Here is a 22,278-nt window from a genome sequence, read left to right as displayed (position 1 = left end):
CACCACCGCTGTCATCTTTGCGAATGAGGCCATAGCCGTGCTCACTCTCAAGTATTGGGCCCGGCCACCATGGTCTTGATACTAATATGCACAGACCTCATGGCCTGCAGCGAGTCATTATTCATTTCGACTACGACTGTTTCTACGCCTCAGTTGTCGAAAATGAGAACCCGGCCCTCAAATCGGTGCCGCTGGCCATACAACAAAAGCAAATTGTTGTAACCTGTAACTACGAAGCACGACGAAGGGGTCTGCGGAAACTTCAGCTTATCACTGAGGCCAAAAAAGTGTGCCCGGAGGTAGTGATTGTCCTAGGTGAGGACTTGACTCGTTTTCGTGATGCGTCCAAGGATCTGTACACTTTCCTCCAGCAGTCCATCTGGAGTGGGAGGGCAGAGCGACTTGGTTTTGATGAAGTCTGGTACGCTCGAGTCATCCAATTGTCAGCATCCTGCTGACGGCTCTACAGGCTCGATTGCACGGATATGGTAGACTACAACCTGGGTTTGCTCAATCCTAATGATCTTACTCACTCCTTCTTCTGCACGAACAGAGACGACCCTACGATTGGCTTCGCATATGACGCATCGAGTGTGTATGGTCCTACATTTCCGCCGAGTCCGTCGCCCTCTACCCACGTCTCTCAAGAATACGAAGAGTTGCAAATGCGCCTTGTACTTGGCAGCCACCTCGCAAGACATCTTCGGCACGAATTGGAATCCCAGAAAGGATACACATCCACGGTGGGAGTGGCTATGAACAAGCTATTGGCGAAGTTGGCTGGAAATGTGAACAAACCCAAAAACCAAACGACAATTTTGCCACCATGTGAACGAGTTGGCGGTGCTGAGAGCACTGTTACCCAATTTCTTGATGACCATGACATAGGAAAGATCCCCGGCATTGGATTCAAGCTGGCCCAGAAGATCCGTGCCCATATACTTGGGCGAGATGCGGCTTTTTCTGCAGGTCTAGTGTACGGTGGCACGAAAGAGTCAGTGACTGTTGCTGATGTCCGCACTTATCCTGGTATGGGATCTAAGCTGCTCGAGGATATTTTGGCTGGCCCAGGCTCAACAAAAGGTATTGGAGGAAAGATCTGGGACTTGATTCATGGGGTTGATGACTCGGAGGTCGCGAAAGTGAAGCGCATTCCTTCACAGATAAGCCAGGAGGATTCGTACATGAAGTACCTACACTCCTTCGAAGAAGTCAAAAAGCAGCTCCAAATTTTGGGTGAGAGATTGATTCGGCGCATGCATATTGATCTATTAGAGGACACCGACGAGGTTGGAGGCGATATCGAAATCCCGCAACGTCGCTGGGTTGCACATCCCCGGACTCTGCGACTGTCTACAAGACCTCGTCCAGCACTGGGTCCAGATGGAGCCCGAGCTCGCATTTTTCAGCGCACTTCTCGATCGGGGCCTATGCCGAACTTTGTCTTTAGCCTGAATGAGACCCCGTCTGCGCTGGCCCACCGTTTGGTCGAAGAAGCACTGATTCCAATGTTTCGAAAACTACATCACGAACAGGCCGGCTGGAATCTCAGCTTAATCAATGTTGCTGCCACGAACATGGCAGAGACAGCAGCTGAGACAAAAGAAAGTCAGGGGCGGGATATTGGAAGGATGTTCCGGCGACAGGATGAGGTGCTCAAGGATTTCAAAGTGACCGTCCACCCACAGGAAGCGGAGCACACTGGGTCGGCCATCCCGATGTCTCCAGCTGCTGAGTTCTCCGACGCAATGATGGCAAACTTCGAAATTGACATGTCGGCAGAGGATGCCTGGGAATCGGAAGATAGCGAGAGCCAGCCATTGGAACGGTGCGAGGTCTGTGAAAACATCATTCCGGCATTCGCATTGGCTGCGCACCGGAGGTACCACGAATTAGTCGTAAGCCATGATGAATAGACGCGAGGTCCACCGGAATCCAGCTGGACCAAAAGCCCAGATTTCTCGTACAGAATAGTTCTGATTGCGAGAGAATGCTGTTCAATCACGGGTGGATCAGTGGCTCAGCTGTCCTGGACACACAAAGGTCTTCGTACATAGCTGGAAGAGCAAGGCGACGCCGAAATGGTGCCCAATTCACCCATCACTATCTCGGAAGCGGAGTCACTATTATCCGTGGTTAGACTTTTGTCGGCATCGTGGGGCCAGGCTACTTGACAACCTTGGCAGATCTCACGCCTCTCTGATGCGTGAGAGGTGCTGACTACCCGGTACTCCAATTCTGGACTCCTCGTTGGGTGCCCGTCGTCTATTTTCAACCCAAACTTTCTCTCGCCTATTTCTGAAAACTCATCAACCCCGTCACCCAATGCATCTAGCCCTCTGCCCCTTGGGCTGCCCCCATTTCCCCCAATAGTATCATTTCAACCGCCAATTCTGGCCTTGCTGGCCTCTTCCCCATCACCCCTCCTTCAGGCAGTTCGATGCCGAAAATAGAGTCGAGCGCCTACGGATATGCGATCAAGGCCACGTTTTGCCCAATCTTCTCTAGCATCATCCCAGCACTGTTCCTGCATCTCGTGCTCTGGGCCAAGATGAAGCCGCCCAACTTCGTAAGCTAATGCGCACACCCTGTCCACCAGCTGTATCATTCTCCAGCTCTTCCTCCGGCCCAACAATCAAGCCACAGCTGTTACTCCATTCTCTCCAAGACACTCCTAACCGCCGACACCTGGTCAACGGATCCTGGAAAAGCACCAGGTCCGCCTGATGCCTGAAAGAGCAGGACAAGATCCCAAATACTCCAGGATTCGCCTGCACTGGTTTGCCTAGCTGGGGCAATGGCGGCAAATTTGGGAACATCTTTTTTTCGCCGGCTACTTGCCAGGATGACGCGGTGGGTACTCAGCACCGTTTGTGCCTTCCTACACCTGCAGCCATATCAGCTGCTCGCGCCCGAAGACCTGCGTTCATCTCCCCTTCTTACACGGTGCTGCCAATGTTGGTTTTATAGGTGTCGTGATGCTTATGTGAGGCCCATGGGCATTTTCCTGGATGCGAGTTTTTGCTTTAAGTTGGTGTGGCCCAGTGACCAAGATCCTGACGAGAAGGCTCCAACGATCTGGAGTTGAGCTCACCCCTTACGTGCTTACTCGCGTGCACCACCCCCCGACCATCCTAAATCCCAACCCAAAACCCTCTCGCTAGATCCCTCTTATCCACTTGGTCCTACCATAAGAACTACGGGGATATATGAGGGAGTTCAGCTGGAGTTGAAAGGCGAACTTCTCGATTTCATGAGCGGGTCTTCGGCGTTGTCAGAGGCTTCTGCAGCAAGCAAAATGCTTGCCATATCTATGGCTCAGCCTATACCACATATCCTATCTCACCTCGACCCGGTTCTCCCGTTATCCATGTTTCCGACAGAAAATGTCCGACCTCTACATCCTCCCTCACCGGGGAAAAAACCAAAACTATCACTAAGGACTTCAGATCTCGCTCCGACCTTTCATGAATCGACCAGTTGTCAGACCGGAAGCAATACTGGTGCTACCACGACCCCAACGACATTAAACACATTCAATAATACATTTGATCTTGCCTACAGACCTTCACCAGTGACAACGCTTCCATCACCGGGGACGCATTCGCAACCAAGAGGAAGTGCACATCCGAGCTCTCCGGTTGTAAAGCTCTCAGAGCATCCTTACATCTTAAATTTGCCTTTTGGCGTCCATTCGATATTGAAAAATAGTCCGCTTCCGCGAGAAATTCGCCGATCATCTGTCAGCGCAAGTCCTCGCTTGGCTGGTCGACGAGTGTTTTTTCCCGCAATCAAGAGGGTTGCGTTCCGTGTCGAATTGGAGGAAGAAATTTTCACAAAGACCTACACCATGCGCCACGCAGACCTGAGTTCGTCCGATGAGGAATCTCAACCTTCCGAGAATGAAGAGCAAAGTGGAACCTCCACCGATGAGGACGGTGACGGCGAGGTAGGCCGCCAAATCCGTGTGGATGAAGTTTCGCCGCGCAAGAAAAGGAAGCGGAAGTCTGTTGCCGTGTCTCCATCCCCTTCATCTGAACTGGAACGAGGCAGACAAGAAACACCGCAATGCGCAACTGCGAGTTCGAAACGGAAGCGACGGAGATGGGAATGGACTATAGACTCGTCAATATCTGGTCTAGCTCGATCGGGGAAATTGTCTGAAGTCAGAAAAGATCAGAGCCTTCCATTGGAAGAGCCGAGAAGATCTCTAGATGCAGATGCACTGCAGGATGTGAAGCGGTCTGAGGAGAATGGAGAGATCAGACAGATACAGGATTGTCTAAGCGGCTGAAGATGCATATTCCCAAAGAATTCTATGTACGAAATAACGGTATGGTATTCCAAGCATAAAATGTATGAGTCCTGAGATATGTAATTGTGAGGGGGGGAATAGTGAACCCGCCACTTGTTTTGGCGCCCTGCAGAAATGGTTGTGCGGGCGGACGAGACACTTCAACCATTTGATCTGTAGGAATTTTGAAAATTCTCAGCTTTATCATCGCCATCCTTCTCGGATTCCAATCCTTGCGGACGAACTGGTTCAACCTTTATTTCCACCGCCATAGCCTTCGCCCACAATGGACCGATCATTGAAATGTTTCACTAACTGTCTGCTTTGCATCTCGGGAGAATTGGTGGCTCAAGATCTGTACTTTAGCACTGAGCAAGGCACCATCACGCCCAACTACTACTTTCGGCAAGAAGGCGTCGAGAGAATAGATCTCGGTGGCAAAATCATTGCGCCCGGATTTCTAGATCTGCAGACCAACGGGATGAAGGGTGTACATTTTACGCAACTGGCCCTTGGTGATGGTCCCGAGACCGACGAAGGCAAGTTGGAAGCCGTCAGCAAAATGGAAGTTCGCCATGGGGTGACGGGCTGGTGGGCAACAGTTCCTACGGTAGACAAGGACCGGTGGAAGCAGGTAGGCTGATCTCGCTTCGTCTGCTCTCTGTCTGGTCTGTTTGCGATCGAGATAATATTTCAACCAGTCTGTTTTCACCAGCGTGCTGAACTCTGCCTTCAGATAGTACCACTGTTGAAACCACAAACATTTGACTCGGGCGCCAACTTGCTAGGCGCACACGTCGAGGGACCGTATCTCAACGCCTCGAAGAAAGGAGCGCATAACGCTGTCTACCTTCAAGAACCTACGCAGATATCTCCGTCTGACTTATATGGCGAGGGCAATCTCAGGCTCGCAATCAAGCTGATCACACTGGCACCAGAGCTGCCCGGGTCAACCGCGCTCGTGGGCTATCTGCAGGAAGAATACCCTCACATTGTCATCTCTTTGGGACATTCAGCGGCAACTTATGAAGAGGGGTTCGCTGCTCTGCAACTGGGTGCTCGAGCATTGACACATGTCTTTAATGCAATGCTGCCTCTCCATCATCGCAATCCTGGGCTTGCCGGACTGATGGGAACCGGTAAATGCTACTACTCGATCATTCCAGACGGAATACACCTGCACCCTTCAGTGGTAACCCTTTGTCTGCGGACGGATCCGAGAAAATGCATCTTTATCACGGACAGCATTGAACTTGCTGGCCTGCCCGACGGCGTACACGACGGGCACGGACAGATCGCACGGCACCAGCTCAAGCAAGGCAACAAAGTGACCATTGAAGGCACAGATACATTGATTGGCAGTTGCTGTACACTGGACGAGTGCGTGCGCAATGTAGTGGCATACACCGGGTGCAATCTCGCCGAAGCTGTGCAGTGTGTTACAGAAAACGTGGCGGATATGATGGGTGAAAGCAAGAGAGGGAGGCTCGAGCCTGGTCGACGCGCCGACTTTGCAGTTCTAGACCAGGAGGGACATGTTTTGGAGACATGGATCGGCGGGAGCAAGGTATGGTCGAGCTCGTGATGCAAGGCTTGAGATAACAGTACTCCCCCCATGGTGAAAGCCACTGATAGAGAGCAACCGAGTGAGGAGCGGATTATGATAACACTGTGTGGCGTAAGTGTGCAGATCGAGATAGACTCAAAGTCAGATATACGCTTGTGGTTTCCTAACAAGTACCTGTGCAAGGCAGGCAACGCTTTCGGACCTGAAGCTGTTTAGCTTGATGCAATTTCCATGATTTTTGGAGTGTTGGCTGACGATGGCGTGTGCGGTTTGGATCTTGATCGCCAGCTAAGCGATGAGGTTTCGCCTAGAAATGCCCCGCCGGACCCCCAGGTAGGCCTAGTATCGACGCCCTGTTGGTTCGTTTCCAGGCTTGGGCAAGCCACACACTCCTTTTGTTAGGCCCCGTCACCCCCGTCACCCCCTGTCGCCCCGTCGCGGGTGATGGCTTGGTTGCAGGTCAGTGTGGTTACGTCACAGCAGATCGGGAGCAGACATCATACTCCCAAAAACTGCAGCTTGCCAGCCAACTATGAAATTCACAAGACTGCTCACCATTCTCCTCTCATAGTTTCCCTTTGTCTGCCTTCTCTCTTCCTCTCACACTCCTTTCCTCGTCGTCGGGAGCTTGCCGCCTAATCTGTTGCAGCTTTGCTGGTCTCGCTCTGTCCCTTCGAGAGCCTTGGCCTCAGGCACAACCACTCTGTCAATTAGGGCTTCGCCCTCTCCCCTTAAGAGGTGATTATGGAGGCTCAACAGCAGAAGTCGGGAAAGCCCTGGAGTGGCACAAATCGAATCCCTAACATCAAGGAGTTCGTTGCACATCTTGACAAAGACAAGTCCGAAAGAGACAAGGCTATCGATGCTCAGAAGCTTGCTGGAGAGGCTCAAAAGTATTCGGCTGAAGTCACTCCACACAAGAATGAACAACAGAAGAAAGGCGGCAAAACAGTAACCGATCCGGTCACTGGCAATCAGGTGGTCATTGCCGATGTCGGTAAGGAGTATATGGAAAGGGCCGATAACCCCAAGGTATGAGTGAAACTCCCTCCAATCTGGCGGGTTCTCGCCTGACCTTCGACTAGCTATCAGTGCCAAATGCCAACCTGGGCCGACCTACTACAGTAGCGACGGATCCTTCGCAGAAGAACCCGGAGTACAAGGAAAAGCAAGACATCACTGCTCCTCCAGACCCAGTTGCCGAGGGCAGCACTTCTGATGTCCCCATTCATGGAGAAAAGACCAACATTCTGTTCCACCCGACCCCTTCAGTCAGTTATGAGCCGATGTTCGAGCTTCTGGAAAATCGGGCTGGTGGACTATGCATTGCCATTCTCATATCCATTATCGTTTTTGGGAAAATGTTCGGCGGCTCTCTGAAGGGTCTGATTCCATTGGGCATGTGCCTTGCTTCTGCCGTCTGGTTGTGGATGAAAGAGGTGGTACGAAGTGGCCGTGAGGTGGAATGGAGCAGTGAACAGAGCAGAGGAGAAACGGTGAGTCTTCGCATCCACTCAGTGGCCAGACATAGCCTGAGGCTGACATCGAATAGGCTGTGGCCAACCTCCTCCCTGAATCAGTAGAATGGATGAACACATTCCTGGGCGTCGTTTGGGGTTTGATCAACCCGGATATGTTTGCCGCTGTGGCAGACACCCTGGAAGATGTCATGCAAGCATCTGTCCCTGGTGTCATCAACAATGTCAGAGTGGCCGAGATCGATCAAGGAAGTAACCCAATCCGAATTCTCAGTCTGCGGGCTTTGCCTGACTCCAAAATGCACGAGCTTAAGAAAAGCATTCATGAAGAGAACAAGAAGACCAAAGACCCTCAGGAGGCGGCAGCAGACGAAGAAGGTGGTGATTATTATAACCTCGAGATTGCCTTTGCGTATCACGCCAAACCCGCTGGTAATCGTGCGTCTGCTGCTTCGAGGGCCAGAAACATGCACATGAACCTTGTCTTCTATCTCGGAATCAAGGGGCTCATCGGCGTACCGCTTCCTATTTTCGTTGAACTTCAAGAGCTTGTCGGAACCGTCCGCTTGCGGCTGCAAATGACCCCCGAACCACCTTTTGCAAAGAGTCTCACCTTCACCCTGATGGGAGTTCCTCATGTTCAAGCCGGCTGCATTCCCATGGTGCAGAAGGGGGTTAATATCCTCAATCTGCCGTTGATATCCAACTTCGTCAACTATGCGATAGGCGCAGCGGCAAGCATGTATGTGGCTCCAAAATCAATGCAGCTCGACCTGAAGTCCATGCTGCAAGGAGACGACATCACCAAAGATACACAGGCCATGGGTGTCATGTGGGTCCGCATCCATCGTGCCATCGGCCTCAGCAAGCAAGATCGTCGAGGAAGCAAATATGGAGGAAGCGACCCTTATATCAACCTATCCTTCTCCAAATATGGAAAGCCAATGTACTGCACTCGTGTCATCACAGACGATCTCAATCCCGTTTGGGAAGAAACCGCAGCTCTTCTTGTCACACCTGAGCTCATCAAAGCCGACGAACAACTCAGTGTGGAGCTGTGGGACTCCGACCGCAACTCTGCGGACGATATAGTAGGAAAGGTTGAGCTGTCTATGCAGAAAATGATTCAACATCCGGGCAAAATGTATCCTCAAATCTCAAAACTCGCCGGCACCCACCAGGGCAGCGAGATGCCGGGTGAGCTGCATTGGGAAGTGGGCTACTTTGGCAAACCCAAATTTCGACCTGCTCTTCGTACCGATGGCAAGGACAAAAACCTACCGGACGAGCTCAAGAATGACGAGAAGCTCCAAGATGAGAAAGGTGTTATCGACTCTGAAGACGCAGATGCTGTGGCACATACTCCCCCTGACCCGTTGTGGCCTAGTGGTATCTGCAGTGTTATCATTCACCAAATTGTCAGCCTCGAACTCGAGAACATCAAGGGCAGTGATGGCAATAGAAAGGGTAAAGAGTTTGAGCCAGCCAAGCCCTACGGGGAGGGCACCGACGAAGAGTCGATCAGTAAGTCCCAAGATTTTGGTTGCTCCCTTCTGCGTACTGACCAATGAAACAGAACTCCCAACTTCCTACTGTACAATCCTGTTCAATGATACGCTGGTGTACCGCACACGAGCCAAAGCTGTCAGCAGCAAACCCATCTTCAACGCCGGCACCGAACGCTTTATGCGAGACTGGAGGTCCGGAATAGTCACAATCACTGTGCGTGATCAGCGGAATCGCGAGCACGACCCTATCTTGGGTGTTGTGCCCCTTCGCCTGTCAGATATACTCACCACGAGTTCTCAAGTGACCAGATGGTATCCTCTTGACGGTGGCATTGGGTTTGGCAGAATCAGGGTTTCGTTGCTTTTCCGAAGTGTTGAAACTCGACTCCCTCCTAATATGCTAGGCTGGGATGTTGGCACCTTTGAATTCATTTCTGACAGAATCGTGGCCACAGGTTGGAAGGCCAATTCAAAGCTAAAACTCCGCACAGGTGGTAGCGTTGGCAAAATCCCCCGAACACAATGCCACAGTAATGAAGGTGGTGATGGCGTCTACTTCGATGTCTCCAGTGAGAACAACAACCATATCCGTCTACCTGTCAAGTACCGATATCGATCTCCAGTCATCTTTGAGTTCCACGTGACAGGCAAACGTGGAGCAGCGGCGTACGCTTGTATCTGGCTTCAGAATCTGATTGACAACGAAGAAACACCAATCGATATTCCCATTTGGACGACCAAGAATGGCAACCGACTCGTACAAAACTACATCACCGAAGAGAATGCCAAAGCATTTATGGATAAAGGATTAGAAGATCTGAAGGAAGTTGGCCGACTCCAGTTCCGAGGCCGCTTCAAGGCTGGCATGGATGAGTCGCACCGAGACTTTATCGTGGACAACAATAGTCGGGAGACTTATGAAACGTTCGAGGCATGCTTGACCGAAGGTGTGCGCGAGCGAGTTGTCCAAGGCGAGGTGCCAGAAAATATCCAAGAACTGCACGAGGCTTCCCTGAAAGAGGGCCGTGACATTCTCCACCAAGAAGTGTCGGAGAAAGAGAAACGCATATGGCTCAGCAAGACTGGCGAAGACTGGTCTGGGGCATTCACTCATGATCCCAGGGCTTACACCAATAAAAAGCATGAAAAGATTGCCGAGCCCGGTACTGACGAACCTCCCCATGATCCATATAACCCGTCAGATAATGATGATGACGACGACGAGCCTATTGATGATGACTCGTCAGACTTGGGCATCACTGATGCCACCAATGCTCCGGAAGAGGCATTCCAGAAGGACCCGAAGGACGTTGATGGCCTAAATGGCCATGCTGAAGGTATGAAAGGGCGGCCCAGTGCTGATACCACAGCAACAGGTGAGACCGGCTATACAACCATGACCGAGACATCGACGAACTCAGTTCAACCTGTGCAGAAGAGAGATAGCGGTTTCGAGAAGAAGACCGGAAAACGAGCGGAGGAACGCAAGCATCGAGGATTGTCGCAATGGACACCGGCGAGAAACGTCAAGTTTGCCAAAGATGAAGCCAAGATTGGAATGAGCAAGATCAAGAAACGATTCACAGGAGGGCTTGGTGGACGAGAGCCTGGTGTCGAGACCGAAGCTTGAACAAGATACAGGCCGATGAGTTATGTTTTGTCTTGTTCGAGTAAACAGATGTACCAGGAAGAAAGGAGGAATAGGTATCGGGCGATTAGAAAGCTGAAAGGCAAAACTTTGGCACATTACGGCGCCATTCGCAAGTGTCAGAGTATCGGAGCTTGGCAGAATCCAACGTTGATTACACGTCCCTATTCATACTGTGGGTATCTAGTGTTGTCTCAGAGGCGTTTGGGGAGACGTTGGCACCCAGGGGCAGAACGGATCTGCCGATATCCGAGATACTTGTACTTGTACCTCGTAGTGTGCGGACATGGTGGTCAAATAGTCGCTCGCCTGTAACTTGTGAGCTTGGCAAGAAAACCCCTTCCAACTGCTAAGCACTTGGGTGTTGATAGTGGCTGAGTCGCAGGATCGGTGTTTACGAGTAACGGTTTTCTCGCAGTCCATGGGTTACCTCATATGACCACCTCTTTCTAATTGTTGATGCCGTGGTCATGCCTCAAATCGGGTTGGATAACAGCGAGATTATGCCTCGGTACATATATTGATAGACTGGGCACACTCGAGGTCAGTGTTGATTTGAACGGAAACAGATATTGTCCCAGATGGGAGAGAGAACCAACGAACTCTGTTTGGTGTGTAGATCTTCTTCTGGAGTGAATCTTGACTGACTGCGGGTGTTTAGCGGTCGGAGTTTTGCTGAGCGTGGCAATGATTGCTTTAGTGGTTCCTTGGCGACTCGTCATGCTGGGAAAGGTGGGTAGGGCGCCAGGGCGCCTTTCCGGATCCCGATCATTTGGGTGGCTGCGCCCACCGACTTACTCGTACCCAGCCCGCAACCCGCTGCAAGGCGGCGGGTTTCCTCCTCATCCTGCTCGTTGCACTTCTCTGCCGTTGCTCGCAGCTCCCATCCCATTATCATTACCACTGCACCTTCGTCCGCACTGCCCGTCTGGGCATACGACAATTACATTCGTTCTTCTTGATCTACATACATCTATCGTTCCACCTTAACTTCTGTGTACAGTACACAGGCCATCTTCAGTCCATCCTGCCCTCCGCTAGCATAATTACATCTCGAAGCAGTTCAGGCTGCGCCGTCGACACATCCATCCCGACCTACCCACAACAAACACTGCAGTAAGAGGGATTTCTCTGCTGACTGACCCGACCGACTTACTCTCCGTTCGGACAATTGCTGTATAACGTTTCCTTTTGGGCGCCTGGATTGCCATCTCAATGCAAACTGAATCCAGAGCAATCTAAACACTCTCCGCAACCTGCGCAACCTCGCCCTCAGCCTTCTCTCTAATTTTCCGTCAGCGCAACATGCGCCTTCTTCAGAATCTCGCTACGGGCGTTGCATCATGTCTGTTGCTGTTGTTTGCGAGCACGGCCGATGCACACTCTCGATCACGGAATCCTTTAAATTACCTATCATTAATTGAAAACCCTCGAATACAAACACCATCACAAAGGGTGCACTGTACATCCAGCTTCGACTTGACTTTCGACCTACATCAGAGCACAGAACATGTTCGACTGAGCCTGGAGCCGAACAATGACATAATTCACGAAGACTCTTACATTGAATATATCGACAAATATGGCAACATCAGACACGTTGAGAAAATGCAGCGTGAGGAACACAAGATTTACCAGGGTAAGGCTTTTCTGGTTAACGACGACGGAGTAAACCGACATGTCGGCTGGGCTCGAATTGCTATCAGGCGCGATGGCGTCAAGCCTCTCTTTGAGGGTGCTTTCACTGTCATGGGCAACCACCACAACGTCCAATTGAAGTCAAACTACATGGCCACCAAGCACGAGCTTGATCCCGAACTGGAAGAAGATGAAGATGAGTATATGGCTGTCTGGCGTGATTCGGACGTCAGTCGGCAGTCTCATACGGAACTGAGACGGAGCGCGGGCCTGACCTGTGCTTCTGACAAGTTGGAGTTCAATACTCATCCAGACCATCCCATCTACCGCGACTTGATGCTCAAACGTGACGATGGCTTCTGGGGAGACATGGGCGCCATGTCAATTGCCAATATGTTTGAAAAACGTCAGAGCAACATCGATGGCGGCGGGGTGGGCTCAGGCAATTCAGCGGGAGTCAATCTGGCTTCTACCATCGGTAGTACCGCAGGCTGTCCAACCACTCGCAAAGTCGCCTTGGTCGGCGTCGCTACCGATTGTACATATACCGCGAGCTTCAACTCAACCGACACCCTGCGACAAAACGTTATTAGCTTGGTCAATACTGCCTCTGAGTTGTACCAATCTACGTTCAACATCACTCTCGGTCTCCGCAATCTGACTGTTTCCGACGGCGAATGTCCAGGGACACCAAGCACTCAGACGGCGTGGAATGTAGGTTGCTCAAGCAGCACCGATATAACACAACGGCTCAACCTCTTCTCTTCATGGCGTGGTCAACGAGGAGACGACAATGCTTACTGGTCTCTCTTCACCACTTGTAACACTGGAGCTGAAGTCGGCCTGGCCTGGCTTGGACAATTGTGCAATCACGGTTCCACTTCACAGCAAGACACTAGTGGCAACTCTCAGAGTGTCACTGGCGCAAATGTCATCGCGAAAACATCTAGTGAGTGGCAAGTATTTGCTCACGAGAGCGGACATACTTTTGGAGCCGTCCACGATTGTGATTCCAGCACTTGCGGCGATTCTAACGTTGTCAACTCTGGCCAATGCTGCCCACTGTCCTCCAGCACTTGCGATGCTAATGCTCAATACATGATGAATCCCTTCTCTTCACCAGACATTAGTAAATTCTCGCCCTGCTCCGTCGGGAATATTTGCAGCGCCTTAGGCCGCAACTCGGTCCAGTCACAGTGTCTTACTGACAACAAAGGTGTCGTTACCATTAGCGGCAACCAGTGCGGAAATGGTATTGTTGAGGAAGGTGAAGACTGTGATTGTGGTGGCACCGAATCTTGTGCTGGGAACAGCTGCTGCAACCCCACAACTTGCAAATTCAATACAGGCGCAGTTTGCGACCCCAGCAACGAGGGCTGTTGTACGACGACTTGCCAGTTCGCTTCTGTTGGGACTGTCTGCCGAGCTAGCACTGGTCAATGTGATCCTGCCGAGACATGCTCTGGCACCAATGGAACATGCCCTACAGACACCACCGCACCCGACGGGACTGACTGTGGCAGTGGGCTTGAATGTGCCAGTGGCCAGTGCACGAGTCGAGACCTCCAGTGCAAGACTCTCATGGGTAGCTACACGAGCGACAATGACACCTATGCTTGCAACAGCCAAACCTGCAGTTTGAGTTGTGCTAGTCCAGACTTTGGACGAAACGTCTGTTACAGCATGCAACAAAACTTTCTCGATGGTACCCCGTGTGGTGGTGGTGGTCGATGCGAGAATGGTGTATGCAGGGGCAGCTCCATTGGGGGCGAAGTCAAGTCGTGGATTGATGACAACAAAACTCTGGTGATCGCTTTAGCCAGCGCAATTGGAGGTCTCATACTACTAGCTATACTGGGATGCTGCATCAGGGCATGCAGACGACCAAGGGGAAAGAAACTGAATGCCATTGTCCCTGGGCAACGCCAAAACAGAGGTGGAGTTCAAGGGGCACAACGTGGCGGCTGGGAGGGACCTCAAATTCCCCCACAGATGAGAGACCGTGGATATGGCGGCGGATGGGAACCGTCGCCTGTACAAATGACCTCGCCACACGGCTGGTACCCTCCTCAACCACCGCCTGCGTACGGTGGTTGGGATGGCTATCCCCAGCGAGGAGAAAGTGCGAGGTACGCATAAAGGAGATACGTGGCGACAAAACTGTACAGACAGAAAGAGGCGAGTGATGTACAGCCTTGTACTGCACAATGGGATATCTATGCCTGGATAGATCGGGTATTAGAACGGACCGGTGAACTCACTACATATTTTATACGGCGTCAAAAGGTCTTGGGTATCGGGGTTTCACTTGACATGACCTACTTGACGAACTGAATCAAAATGAATGATCAATTACCAACCATCTCGAGTCTTTCTTTTTGAGCTCGAGCCATGGCTTTTGAGATGTGCTTGTTCCATTATGTGATTGAATTGTATACTGTATACGAGATCCTCGCTACTGTATGCTCGGCAGGGGTCCGTAGCTAGTTGCTCTGATGGACGCCGGGTGGGAACCCCGTGGGACAGAAGCGGGCAAATACCGAACGCAAATTTTCAAGGGTACCACATTTTGAGCATCGGATATCTCTGTTGGTGAAGTTACCAGTTGATGTGTCAGGACAATCTCTACACCCGACGCGCAGAGGAACCAGTCTGGGTGAAGAAAACGAGGCCGTGGTGGCTATCAAAGCCTGATCAAAGTAATACAGAACGGGGAAAAGTGAGATTATGGTTAGACATCCGTTGGGTGGTTGGGTGGCAGCCCGTGGTTAAGTGGTTAATATGAAGAGCGACATTGTTTCTCCCGATCTCGCAATCATTTCCTGCCCCTCTCACTGGTCAACCCAGCTGGTTTTCACACACTCTCTAGGTACTCAGTATATGGCTTTTTATCCTCCCAAGTCGCACTTCCCCGATTTTTTTGATCTAGGTTCTTGTGGTGTTCAGGACTCATGAACTTCAACTTCGCAACGACCACCGCAGCAGTCCGATCCGCCTCTCGTCAAGTGTTTCGAGTAGAGCTACCGCTCGCTAACAGAGGCAGTCCAACGCATTCGAGCCATACCCCCGTTTCTCGCTGCGCTTTCTCATCCTCGCCTGGAATGGACGCCAAGTTTGCGCCTGCAAAGCGCGTCGCGGGGCAGAGGCAGGATGTTTGGTCTATCGTCAACGAGGCCGCCGCAGCGTCTCCCGTGCAGCCGATTGTGAACATGGGCCAAGGGTTTTTGTGAGTATGCAGGCACACGCACCGACATGACTGCTCGTCCCCATTGTGGAAGGCTCGAGGACTAATACCTGGTCAACAGTGGCTACAATCCTCCCCAATTCATCATTGATGCTGCGAAGAGTGCGCTTGACCGAGTAGAGTGCAATCAGTATTCCCCTACCAAAGGCCGGCCGAGGTTAAGAAAGGCCCTCGCCGATGCATACTCTCCCTATTTTGGACGAAAGTTGGATCCAGAAACCGAAGTCACCATTACAACGGGGGCCAATGAAGGTAGGAGTCATGGAAAATCCAGGATGAACCAATACTGAATGGTTGCAGGCATGTTGAGTGCGTTCATGGGGTTTATCGAACCAGGCGACGAAGTGATCATATTCGAACCCTTCTTCGACCAGTATCTTAGTAATATTGAGATGCCCGGCGGAACAATAAGATATGTCCCTATGCACCCACCCGCAGACGGCGCGGAACGAACATCCTCTGCGGCGAACTGGACCATCGACTTTGACGAGCTGGAGAAGGCATTTAACTCCAAGACAAAGATGATTGTGTTAAACTCGCCTCACAACCCAGTCGGGAAAGTTTTGAATAAGGAAGAGCTGACGAAAATTGGCGACCTGTGCTTGAAACATAAAGTCATCATCCTGTCGGACGAGGTGTATGACCGTTTATACTATGTTCCCTTCACAAGAATAGCTACACTCTCCCCCGAGCTCGCCAGAATAACCATCACCGTGGGGTCCGCCGGGAAGAATTTCTACGCGACAGGCTGGCGCGTAGGCTATCTAATCGGCCCTCCAGAGCTGATCAAATACGTGGCCGCAGCACATACGAGAATCTGCTACTCGAGTGTTTCACCTTTACAAGAAGCAGCGGCAATCGGGTTTGAACAGGCAGACAAAGTCGGGTTCTGGGACCAACAAATCACAGAGATGAAAGGCAAAATGGACCGCTTCTGCCAGATCTTCGATGAACTGGGCATTCCCTACTCAGTTCCTGAAGGTGGCTACTTTGTGCTCGCAAATCTGTCAAAGGTCAACCTTCCCGAGGGCTACAAGTTCCCGGATCATGTCAAAGACCGCCCACGAGATTTCAAGATGTCGTGGTTTTTGATCATGGAGTTGGGGGTTGCCGCGATTCCGCCGAGTGAGTTCTACACGGACGAAAGGGCACATTTGGCGGAGGATTGGATGAGATTCGCCGTTTGTAAGAACGATGATGTCTTGGAAGACGCAAAGGACCGACTGAGGGGTCTGAAAAAGTATATGGCCTAAGATCAAACTCTTTTATAGAAGTTTTGGCAAGTTGGAGCTATATATATATCTATATACAAGATTAGAGTGCTCTGACATACTCACTGTGGTTTTGGACGATGCATATAGAAGAACACGACATCCGTCTGCCTGGACTTTTACTTGGTCTTTCGCGTACAAAGACGATTGTGCTTGTAGGCGTTTTTTAAAGGGGATGCTCAGCCTCGTCACGAGCGGGGGTCAACGCGTGCAACGCGATGTGCCGAGTACCAAGTACTCCAATGATTTACAATCGCAGGCTATTTCACCACCATTGCAGTCCCATCTTGCGCTCAACTTGGTCATTGATATCTGCATTGTAATACGTTGAAGTATGACATACCCATGATGGTGGCATGCCCAATCTGCGGCAAATCTGTCAAACAAACCACGATCAATGACCACATTGATTCCAACTGCACCGAGTATATCGAGAATGACAGCAACACATCCACACCTGCGCCGGGCAATTTCTTTAAGACACCCGTCGCCAAACGCGATGCTTTCTCCTTCTTCTCATCCTCTCAGCCCATTCCATCTCCGAGCGATCCTCGACCGTTGACGGCGACACCGAAACGACCCTTCGACGCTACGTTGACGCAGCAGCCGAATGGACACACCGTGATCAAGAATGATGAGACAGGTTCATCTCACAATGGTGCCGAAGCGGCTGCCCCCCCAATCAAGAAGCCCAAACACAACCCCTTCGAAAAGGCTGCGCCGCTAGCAGAACGCATGCGCCCGAAGACCCTCGATGAGGTGTGCGGACAGGACCTCGTGGGCCCTAACGGCGTGCTGCGGGGCTTAATTGAACAAGATCGTGTGCCCAGCATGATTCTCTGGGGCGCCGCAGGAACAGGAAAGACGACCATTGCGCGAGTTATCGCGGGAATGGTGGGCTCTCGCTTCGTGGAGATCAATAGTACGTCTTCGGGGGTGGCGGAGTGTAAGAAGATCTTCGCCGAAGCCAAAAGTGAGCTGGCCCTCACGGGTCGCAAGACAATCATATTCTGCGACGAGATCCACAGATTCAGCAAGAGCCAGCAGGATGTCTTTCTCGGTCCTGTCGAGGCCGGACATGTCACGCTGATCGGTGCGACGACGGAGAACCCCAGTTTCAAGGTGCAAAACGCTCTTCTATCGAGATGTCGGACCTTTACCTTACAGAAGCTCACCGACCAGAATATCTGCGAGATCCTTCAACGGGCACTGGAAGCGGAACGCGACAATTATAATCCCACGGACCTCGTGAACGAAGAATTGATCAGGTACCTTGCTGCCTTTGCTGATGGTGATGCTCGCACTGCCCTCAACCTTCTTGAGTTGGCCATGGACCTCTCCCGGCGGCCAAATATGACTCTAGATGATCTGAAAAAATCGCTGACAAAGACCCTTGTCTACGATCGAGCCGGTGACCAGCACTACGACACCATCTCCGCATTCCACAAATCGGTGCGAGGTTCCGATCCTAACGCCGCATTATACTACCTCGCGCGCATGCTCCAGTCAGGGGAAGATCCGCTGTACATTGCCAGACGGATGATTGTGATCGCAAGCGAGGACGTCGGACTGGCTGACAATTCGTTGCTCCCACTCGCAACCGCAGCATACACAGCGTGCGAGAAAATCGGTATGCCCGAGGCGAGAATCAACCTTGCCCACGTCACCGTGGCATTGTGTCTTGCCCCAAAGTCAACCAGGGCGTATCGAGCACTTGCGAATGCGATGCACGCTCTCGAAGAGCCCGGGATTGCGGGTCTACCTGTCCCGATCCACTTGAGAAACGCACCGACGCGGTTGATGAAGGAATTGGGGTACGGAAAGGAGTACAAATATAATCCGGACTACGTGGACGGAAAGGTCAAGCAAGAGTATTTGCCTGACAGATTGAGGGGTCGAGAGTTCCTTGAAGAAAGAGACTTGGGAGAGAACATCGACAAGGACTTACTAGAAGAGGGAGAGCCAGGGAAGGCTGTTAAAATCGTCAATGGACTGGACGGCCATGGCTGAGAAAAGATGGAGTGACGACTGGGACCCTGAAATCAAGGACCTTGAGCACAACAAAGTGTCCAACTTGCGAAGGCTGGGCCATTCAGTGGATACAGGGAGATCCCTCGCTTCCGGGCCGCTGTTCAACAAACGATATCAAAGTGAGGGAAGACACAATTCCAGCAGTTTCCGAGCCCGCGCCTGTTCTAAGCCAGGATATTGTTTCGATGCGACAATCCTGTCAAGGCTATTTCCAGAGCGAGACGACATTTCCTTCAACGTGCCATCCCAAGCAGATGCCATATGCGGGTCTCGGAATTTGTCCTCCATGTCCGGCAAACAGCGATGCGCCCACAGAAGCGGCATTGACAATTCACACTTCACGCTAACGAACACCCTAGCCATGGAGTATCCAGCCCGAAACTCCTACCCCTGCAAAGTCTCTTTTGTACAATCTAAACTCTGCGCTTGGATACCCGTTTGTGGACATAGGAGACCTCGGCAGACTGAGATTCAAATGAGTGGATGTCGGCTGTGCTGCTCTGTGAAAGATCCACGGGCGTTTCATGAGTTGAGTTGAGAAAGTCTCGTGGGCAGTTTGCGGTGGACGTCCGTTTACATTCTTTCGAATTGGAAGAACACGAGCGGCGAACAGAACCATTCAATCTTGACAGAATTCAGCTCATCTTTCAAAGAGCGACATAACTATGAAACCCCTCCACGGTTCCACAACACGCACAAGATCCAATTTGCATTAAATGCACCGATGAGAAGACCCGTGGATGAAGAAGGACAAAGGCCAGACGAGTATAGAGGAGGAGACAAGTGGACTATTTCGCTGGGAGAGTGGGCAAATGAGAGATCTTATTGCCTCGTCACTCTGTAACGGGGATGTGCCATCTTCGCCTTGAGGACCAGGGGATGCTGACACGAGGCGCTGGCTTAGTCTGTCTGCCTGGTATATACGCATGTTCATGCTTTGGAAAGAATTGTCAACGCTGGGTTAGAGTATTTAGTCCTATGGTAATATGTTCCTCGTAGATCATCCGGATTCACATACTAGCTCTGCAATACTGGGTATGTTTTCCGTCGTAGTTTCGAAAGCGCTCAATACAAGGTGATACAGTGCCTGTGAGGAACTTTCGTGGTTGACTCCTTCTCCTGGGCCGTGATTCTGACACATTTGTGGGTGTGACAGAGTGAGTTGCGATTGTCTCTTACGCAGCTTCAATTGGTGGGGAAAGCTGCCTCGGTGGTTCATCGGCGTGCAATTCAGTGACACGTCAGGATCAGGTTGATCCTACGCATCCTTCCCTTCAGGCTGCGCATCGCTTTCTCCCTGCAGATTAAAAACCCTCAACTCCATTCTTAGCAAGCAAAATCTAAGGTCTAAAGATATTCCTGAAGTTCGTCGAAACCTGGTCAGCGTGCCGTCGAGTACCCCGCTTCGTCCCTTCGCAGAATCCCTAAAAGTGAGGTGTCTGATCGTACAGACATGGCTGCGCCGCCGGAGATCACTTGCACCAACCTGTCGGGCAAGTTCGTCATGGTAGTTAAATTCCTGCTGTCCAGGGCCTGGGTCAATCTGACACGTTACAAGAATAAAACCCTCTCAGATGATATTGATTCCATGCTCGCTCTCCAGGGCCTGAGCTGGCTCACGCGAACCGCCATCAGCTTGGCTACGGTCGTCGTACGTTAAGGGCAGTATGATGTTGGCCAGCGAGACTGACCTCCTGCAGCTTACCATCAAAGAATACAAGCAAGAAGACATCTACCACATCGATATCACGTCTGTGGCTTCGGGCCTTTCAACGACTCAAGAAAACCGCACACTGGACTGGCAAGAGCGCGACCACCATGATCGCATATTCGGGAACTGCCGAGGCAAGTCAAGATTCTGGATGACAGGTGAATACAAAATGGAGGGCCCGGGTACACAAGAAGACGCGGTGTTCTTGCAGGCCCAGAAACTCAAGGACGGGCAGACAGATTCCAAGTTTCTGGACGATGAACACGTTCAAAGCTGGGTGAAGAACATGGATGAGGCTGGCTGGCAGGCGGAGCAGAACTGGGGGTTTGAAGAGATCAACGGTGAACGGCGATACACTCGGCGAGTACTGGTCTGGAAGGGAAGCGAGTTTCGAAGAGCCCGCCTCGTGTATGACTATAAAGGACAGGCTGAGAAGAAGGAAGACGATGACGATGACCTGGCGTACGGTGAAGAATGAAGAGTGACGAATCACGCATGATAATCTTATATGCCGGGAGGACAATGATATCCAGAGAGACCAGCATGAAAACCATGTGCAGGTATGTCGACGTACCTGGAGAGTGAATGAATTGGCTGTCAGACTTTCCATTGCGCGGAAAGTTGGCGCCCCATTGATATCCCGGTGATAGCAAGGTTTCCCTAGAGCACAAAAATACACAAAGGTCAAACTCAGATATGCCTCGATATCTTCCATTCGCGTATCTCGCGAACTTGTACTCGTCTGTGTGCGTGTGGACATCCGCTCCGCATAATTTGGAAGACATTGCGTAACCCTCTGACGTCAAATGGCTGAACGGGCAGGACAAACTCTTTTCCGATCCGAGCGACCCTAATGAGCCATTTTTCGCGGGGTGCTTAAGGCTGCACCGAGTTATACAGGAAGTTATACTCAGTGAGGCAGCTGTAGCGACGCGCTAACCCGCTTTTGCCCATTATATGCGCAGATGGAGGCAATGCAAGTCTTCAGCTAGCCAATCCTCGGTTTTTCTTTTGGTGTTTGTACCTGAACGCGAATATGGCGCTGAAAATACCTCACAAAGGCCGAAAACGGCGTTTACCACGAGGCTCCGTTTATGTCATTGCGCCCGAAGCGATATAGTACAGACGTGCCTATATAACGGTGAGCCGGCCTTCTGGATCTAATAGTCGTTTGTGTTGGTGTCAGACCAGAAAGTTCACCCAAAATCATCATACGAGTAATTGCGAATTGAGATACCTTTTCCTCCACCAGCATTCTCGAAACAATCATCGACATATAACTCCAGGACTAATATAGTGCTGTGACTACCAATAATAACTACACGTACGACCCAACCACCGCCTCCCAGTATCTATCAGTCAAAAGAAAAAACAAATGGCGTTTTTCCACCACAGCCACGAAAGTGAAGAAGAGACCTCCGACCGTCGCCGCAGCAGCAGCAACTCTCTCCGCGACCTCCAAGCTCGAGCGTACGCCAAGTGGGTTGTGGCAGGAACAGTGAAGAAGAGCAGCAACCAGCACGCCGGCTTCGAGGCCGAACGGTCTCGACGGCATTTTTGGCAGGAGGAGGCTGCCCGGTTTGGCATCGTGATGAGAACATGAGTTGTATCACCACCACCACCGCCGCCGCCGCCGCCGCCGCCGCCGCACCTGCCACAGCATAGGAGGAGTTTTGGGTGTTGTTTTAGGAGAAAGGCAAGCCAAACCAAAGGACGATAGCGTGGGAAACACGCAGACTTGTCATGGCCATGATTATTGAGCTGGCAGTTGGTTTTGGTTTTTGGTTTTAGTTTGGGTACGGGGTTGTAAAACAGCTTTGGGAAGCGATGGAATTTCTCAGCATTTGGCATCTATCTCATGATATGGTCCGACAGCACATCTGTATAA

The 22,278-nt window shown here is 51.4% G+C and overlaps 9 protein-coding genes across 9 annotated transcripts; all 9 read left to right on the top strand.

Annotated features, from left to right (window-relative positions):
* Positions 1 to 86: 86 nt before the first annotated feature.
* On the top strand, positions 87 to 1,916 carry Z517_07512 (uncharacterized protein; the record flags this gene model as incomplete). The annotated part of the gene is made up of 2 exons (XM_013426034.1): positions 87 to 421; positions 470 to 1,916. The coding sequence occupies 2 exons, from the start codon at positions 87 to 89 to the stop codon at positions 1,914 to 1,916; spliced, it is 1,782 nt and encodes a 593-aa protein (XP_013281488.1).
* Positions 1,917 to 3,850: 1,934 nt separating this feature from the next.
* Positions 3,851 to 4,294, top strand: Z517_07511 (uncharacterized protein; the record flags this gene model as incomplete). Its single annotated transcript, XM_013426033.1, has 1 exon — positions 3,851 to 4,294. One exon carries the CDS (start codon positions 3,851 to 3,853, stop codon positions 4,292 to 4,294), a length of 444 nt encoding a protein of 147 aa, XP_013281487.1.
* Positions 4,295 to 4,580: 286 nt separating this feature from the next.
* On the top strand, positions 4,581 to 5,879 carry Z517_07510 (N-acetylglucosamine-6-phosphate deacetylase; the record flags this gene model as incomplete). The annotated part of the gene is made up of 2 exons (XM_013426032.1): positions 4,581 to 4,928; positions 5,031 to 5,879. The coding sequence occupies 2 exons, from the start codon at positions 4,581 to 4,583 to the stop codon at positions 5,877 to 5,879; spliced, it is 1,197 nt and encodes a 398-aa protein (XP_013281486.1).
* Positions 5,880 to 6,605: 726 nt separating this feature from the next.
* Positions 6,606 to 10,477, top strand: Z517_07509 (uncharacterized protein; the record flags this gene model as incomplete). The annotated part of the gene is made up of 4 exons (XM_013426031.1): positions 6,606 to 6,893; positions 6,947 to 7,357; positions 7,414 to 8,863; positions 8,916 to 10,477. 4 exons carry the CDS (start codon positions 6,606 to 6,608, stop codon positions 10,475 to 10,477), a joined length of 3,711 nt encoding a protein of 1,236 aa, XP_013281485.1.
* A 1,323-nt stretch (positions 10,478 to 11,800) lies between these two features.
* Z517_07508 (uncharacterized protein) lies at positions 11,801 to 13,775 on the top strand (the record flags this gene model as incomplete). Its single annotated transcript, XM_013426030.1, has 2 exons — positions 11,801 to 13,262; positions 13,366 to 13,775. 2 exons carry the CDS (start codon positions 11,801 to 11,803, stop codon positions 13,773 to 13,775), a joined length of 1,872 nt encoding a protein of 623 aa, XP_013281484.1.
* Positions 13,776 to 15,234: 1,459 nt separating this feature from the next.
* Positions 15,235 to 16,630, top strand: Z517_07507 (uncharacterized protein; the record flags this gene model as incomplete). The annotated part of the gene is made up of 3 exons (XM_013426029.1): positions 15,235 to 15,359; positions 15,439 to 15,629; positions 15,678 to 16,630. 3 exons carry the CDS (start codon positions 15,235 to 15,237, stop codon positions 16,628 to 16,630), a joined length of 1,269 nt encoding a protein of 422 aa, XP_013281483.1.
* A 366-nt stretch (positions 16,631 to 16,996) lies between these two features.
* Positions 16,997 to 18,658, top strand: Z517_07506 (uncharacterized protein; the record flags this gene model as incomplete). Its single annotated transcript, XM_013426028.1, has 1 exon — positions 16,997 to 18,658. One exon carries the CDS (start codon positions 16,997 to 16,999, stop codon positions 18,656 to 18,658), a length of 1,662 nt encoding a protein of 553 aa, XP_013281482.1.
* Positions 18,659 to 20,132: 1,474 nt separating this feature from the next.
* On the top strand, positions 20,133 to 20,868 carry Z517_07505 (uncharacterized protein; the record flags this gene model as incomplete). Its single annotated transcript, XM_013426027.1, has 2 exons — positions 20,133 to 20,330; positions 20,380 to 20,868. The coding sequence occupies 2 exons, from the start codon at positions 20,133 to 20,135 to the stop codon at positions 20,866 to 20,868; spliced, it is 687 nt and encodes a 228-aa protein (XP_013281481.1).
* An 897-nt stretch (positions 20,869 to 21,765) lies between these two features.
* On the top strand, positions 21,766 to 21,993 carry Z517_07504 (uncharacterized protein; the record flags this gene model as incomplete). The annotated part of the gene is made up of 1 exon (XM_013426026.1): positions 21,766 to 21,993. One exon carries the CDS (start codon positions 21,766 to 21,768, stop codon positions 21,991 to 21,993), a length of 228 nt encoding a protein of 75 aa, XP_013281480.1.
* Positions 21,994 to 22,278: the final 285 nt, after the last annotated feature.

This window comes from Fonsecaea pedrosoi (genome assembly GCF_000835455.1).
Source record: "Fonsecaea pedrosoi CBS 271.37 unplaced genomic scaffold supercont1.5, whole genome shotgun sequence".
Lineage (NCBI taxonomy): Eukaryota > Fungi > Ascomycota > Eurotiomycetes > Chaetothyriales > Herpotrichiellaceae > Fonsecaea > Fonsecaea pedrosoi.
This window is presented reverse-complemented; position numbering and strand designations above follow the sequence as displayed.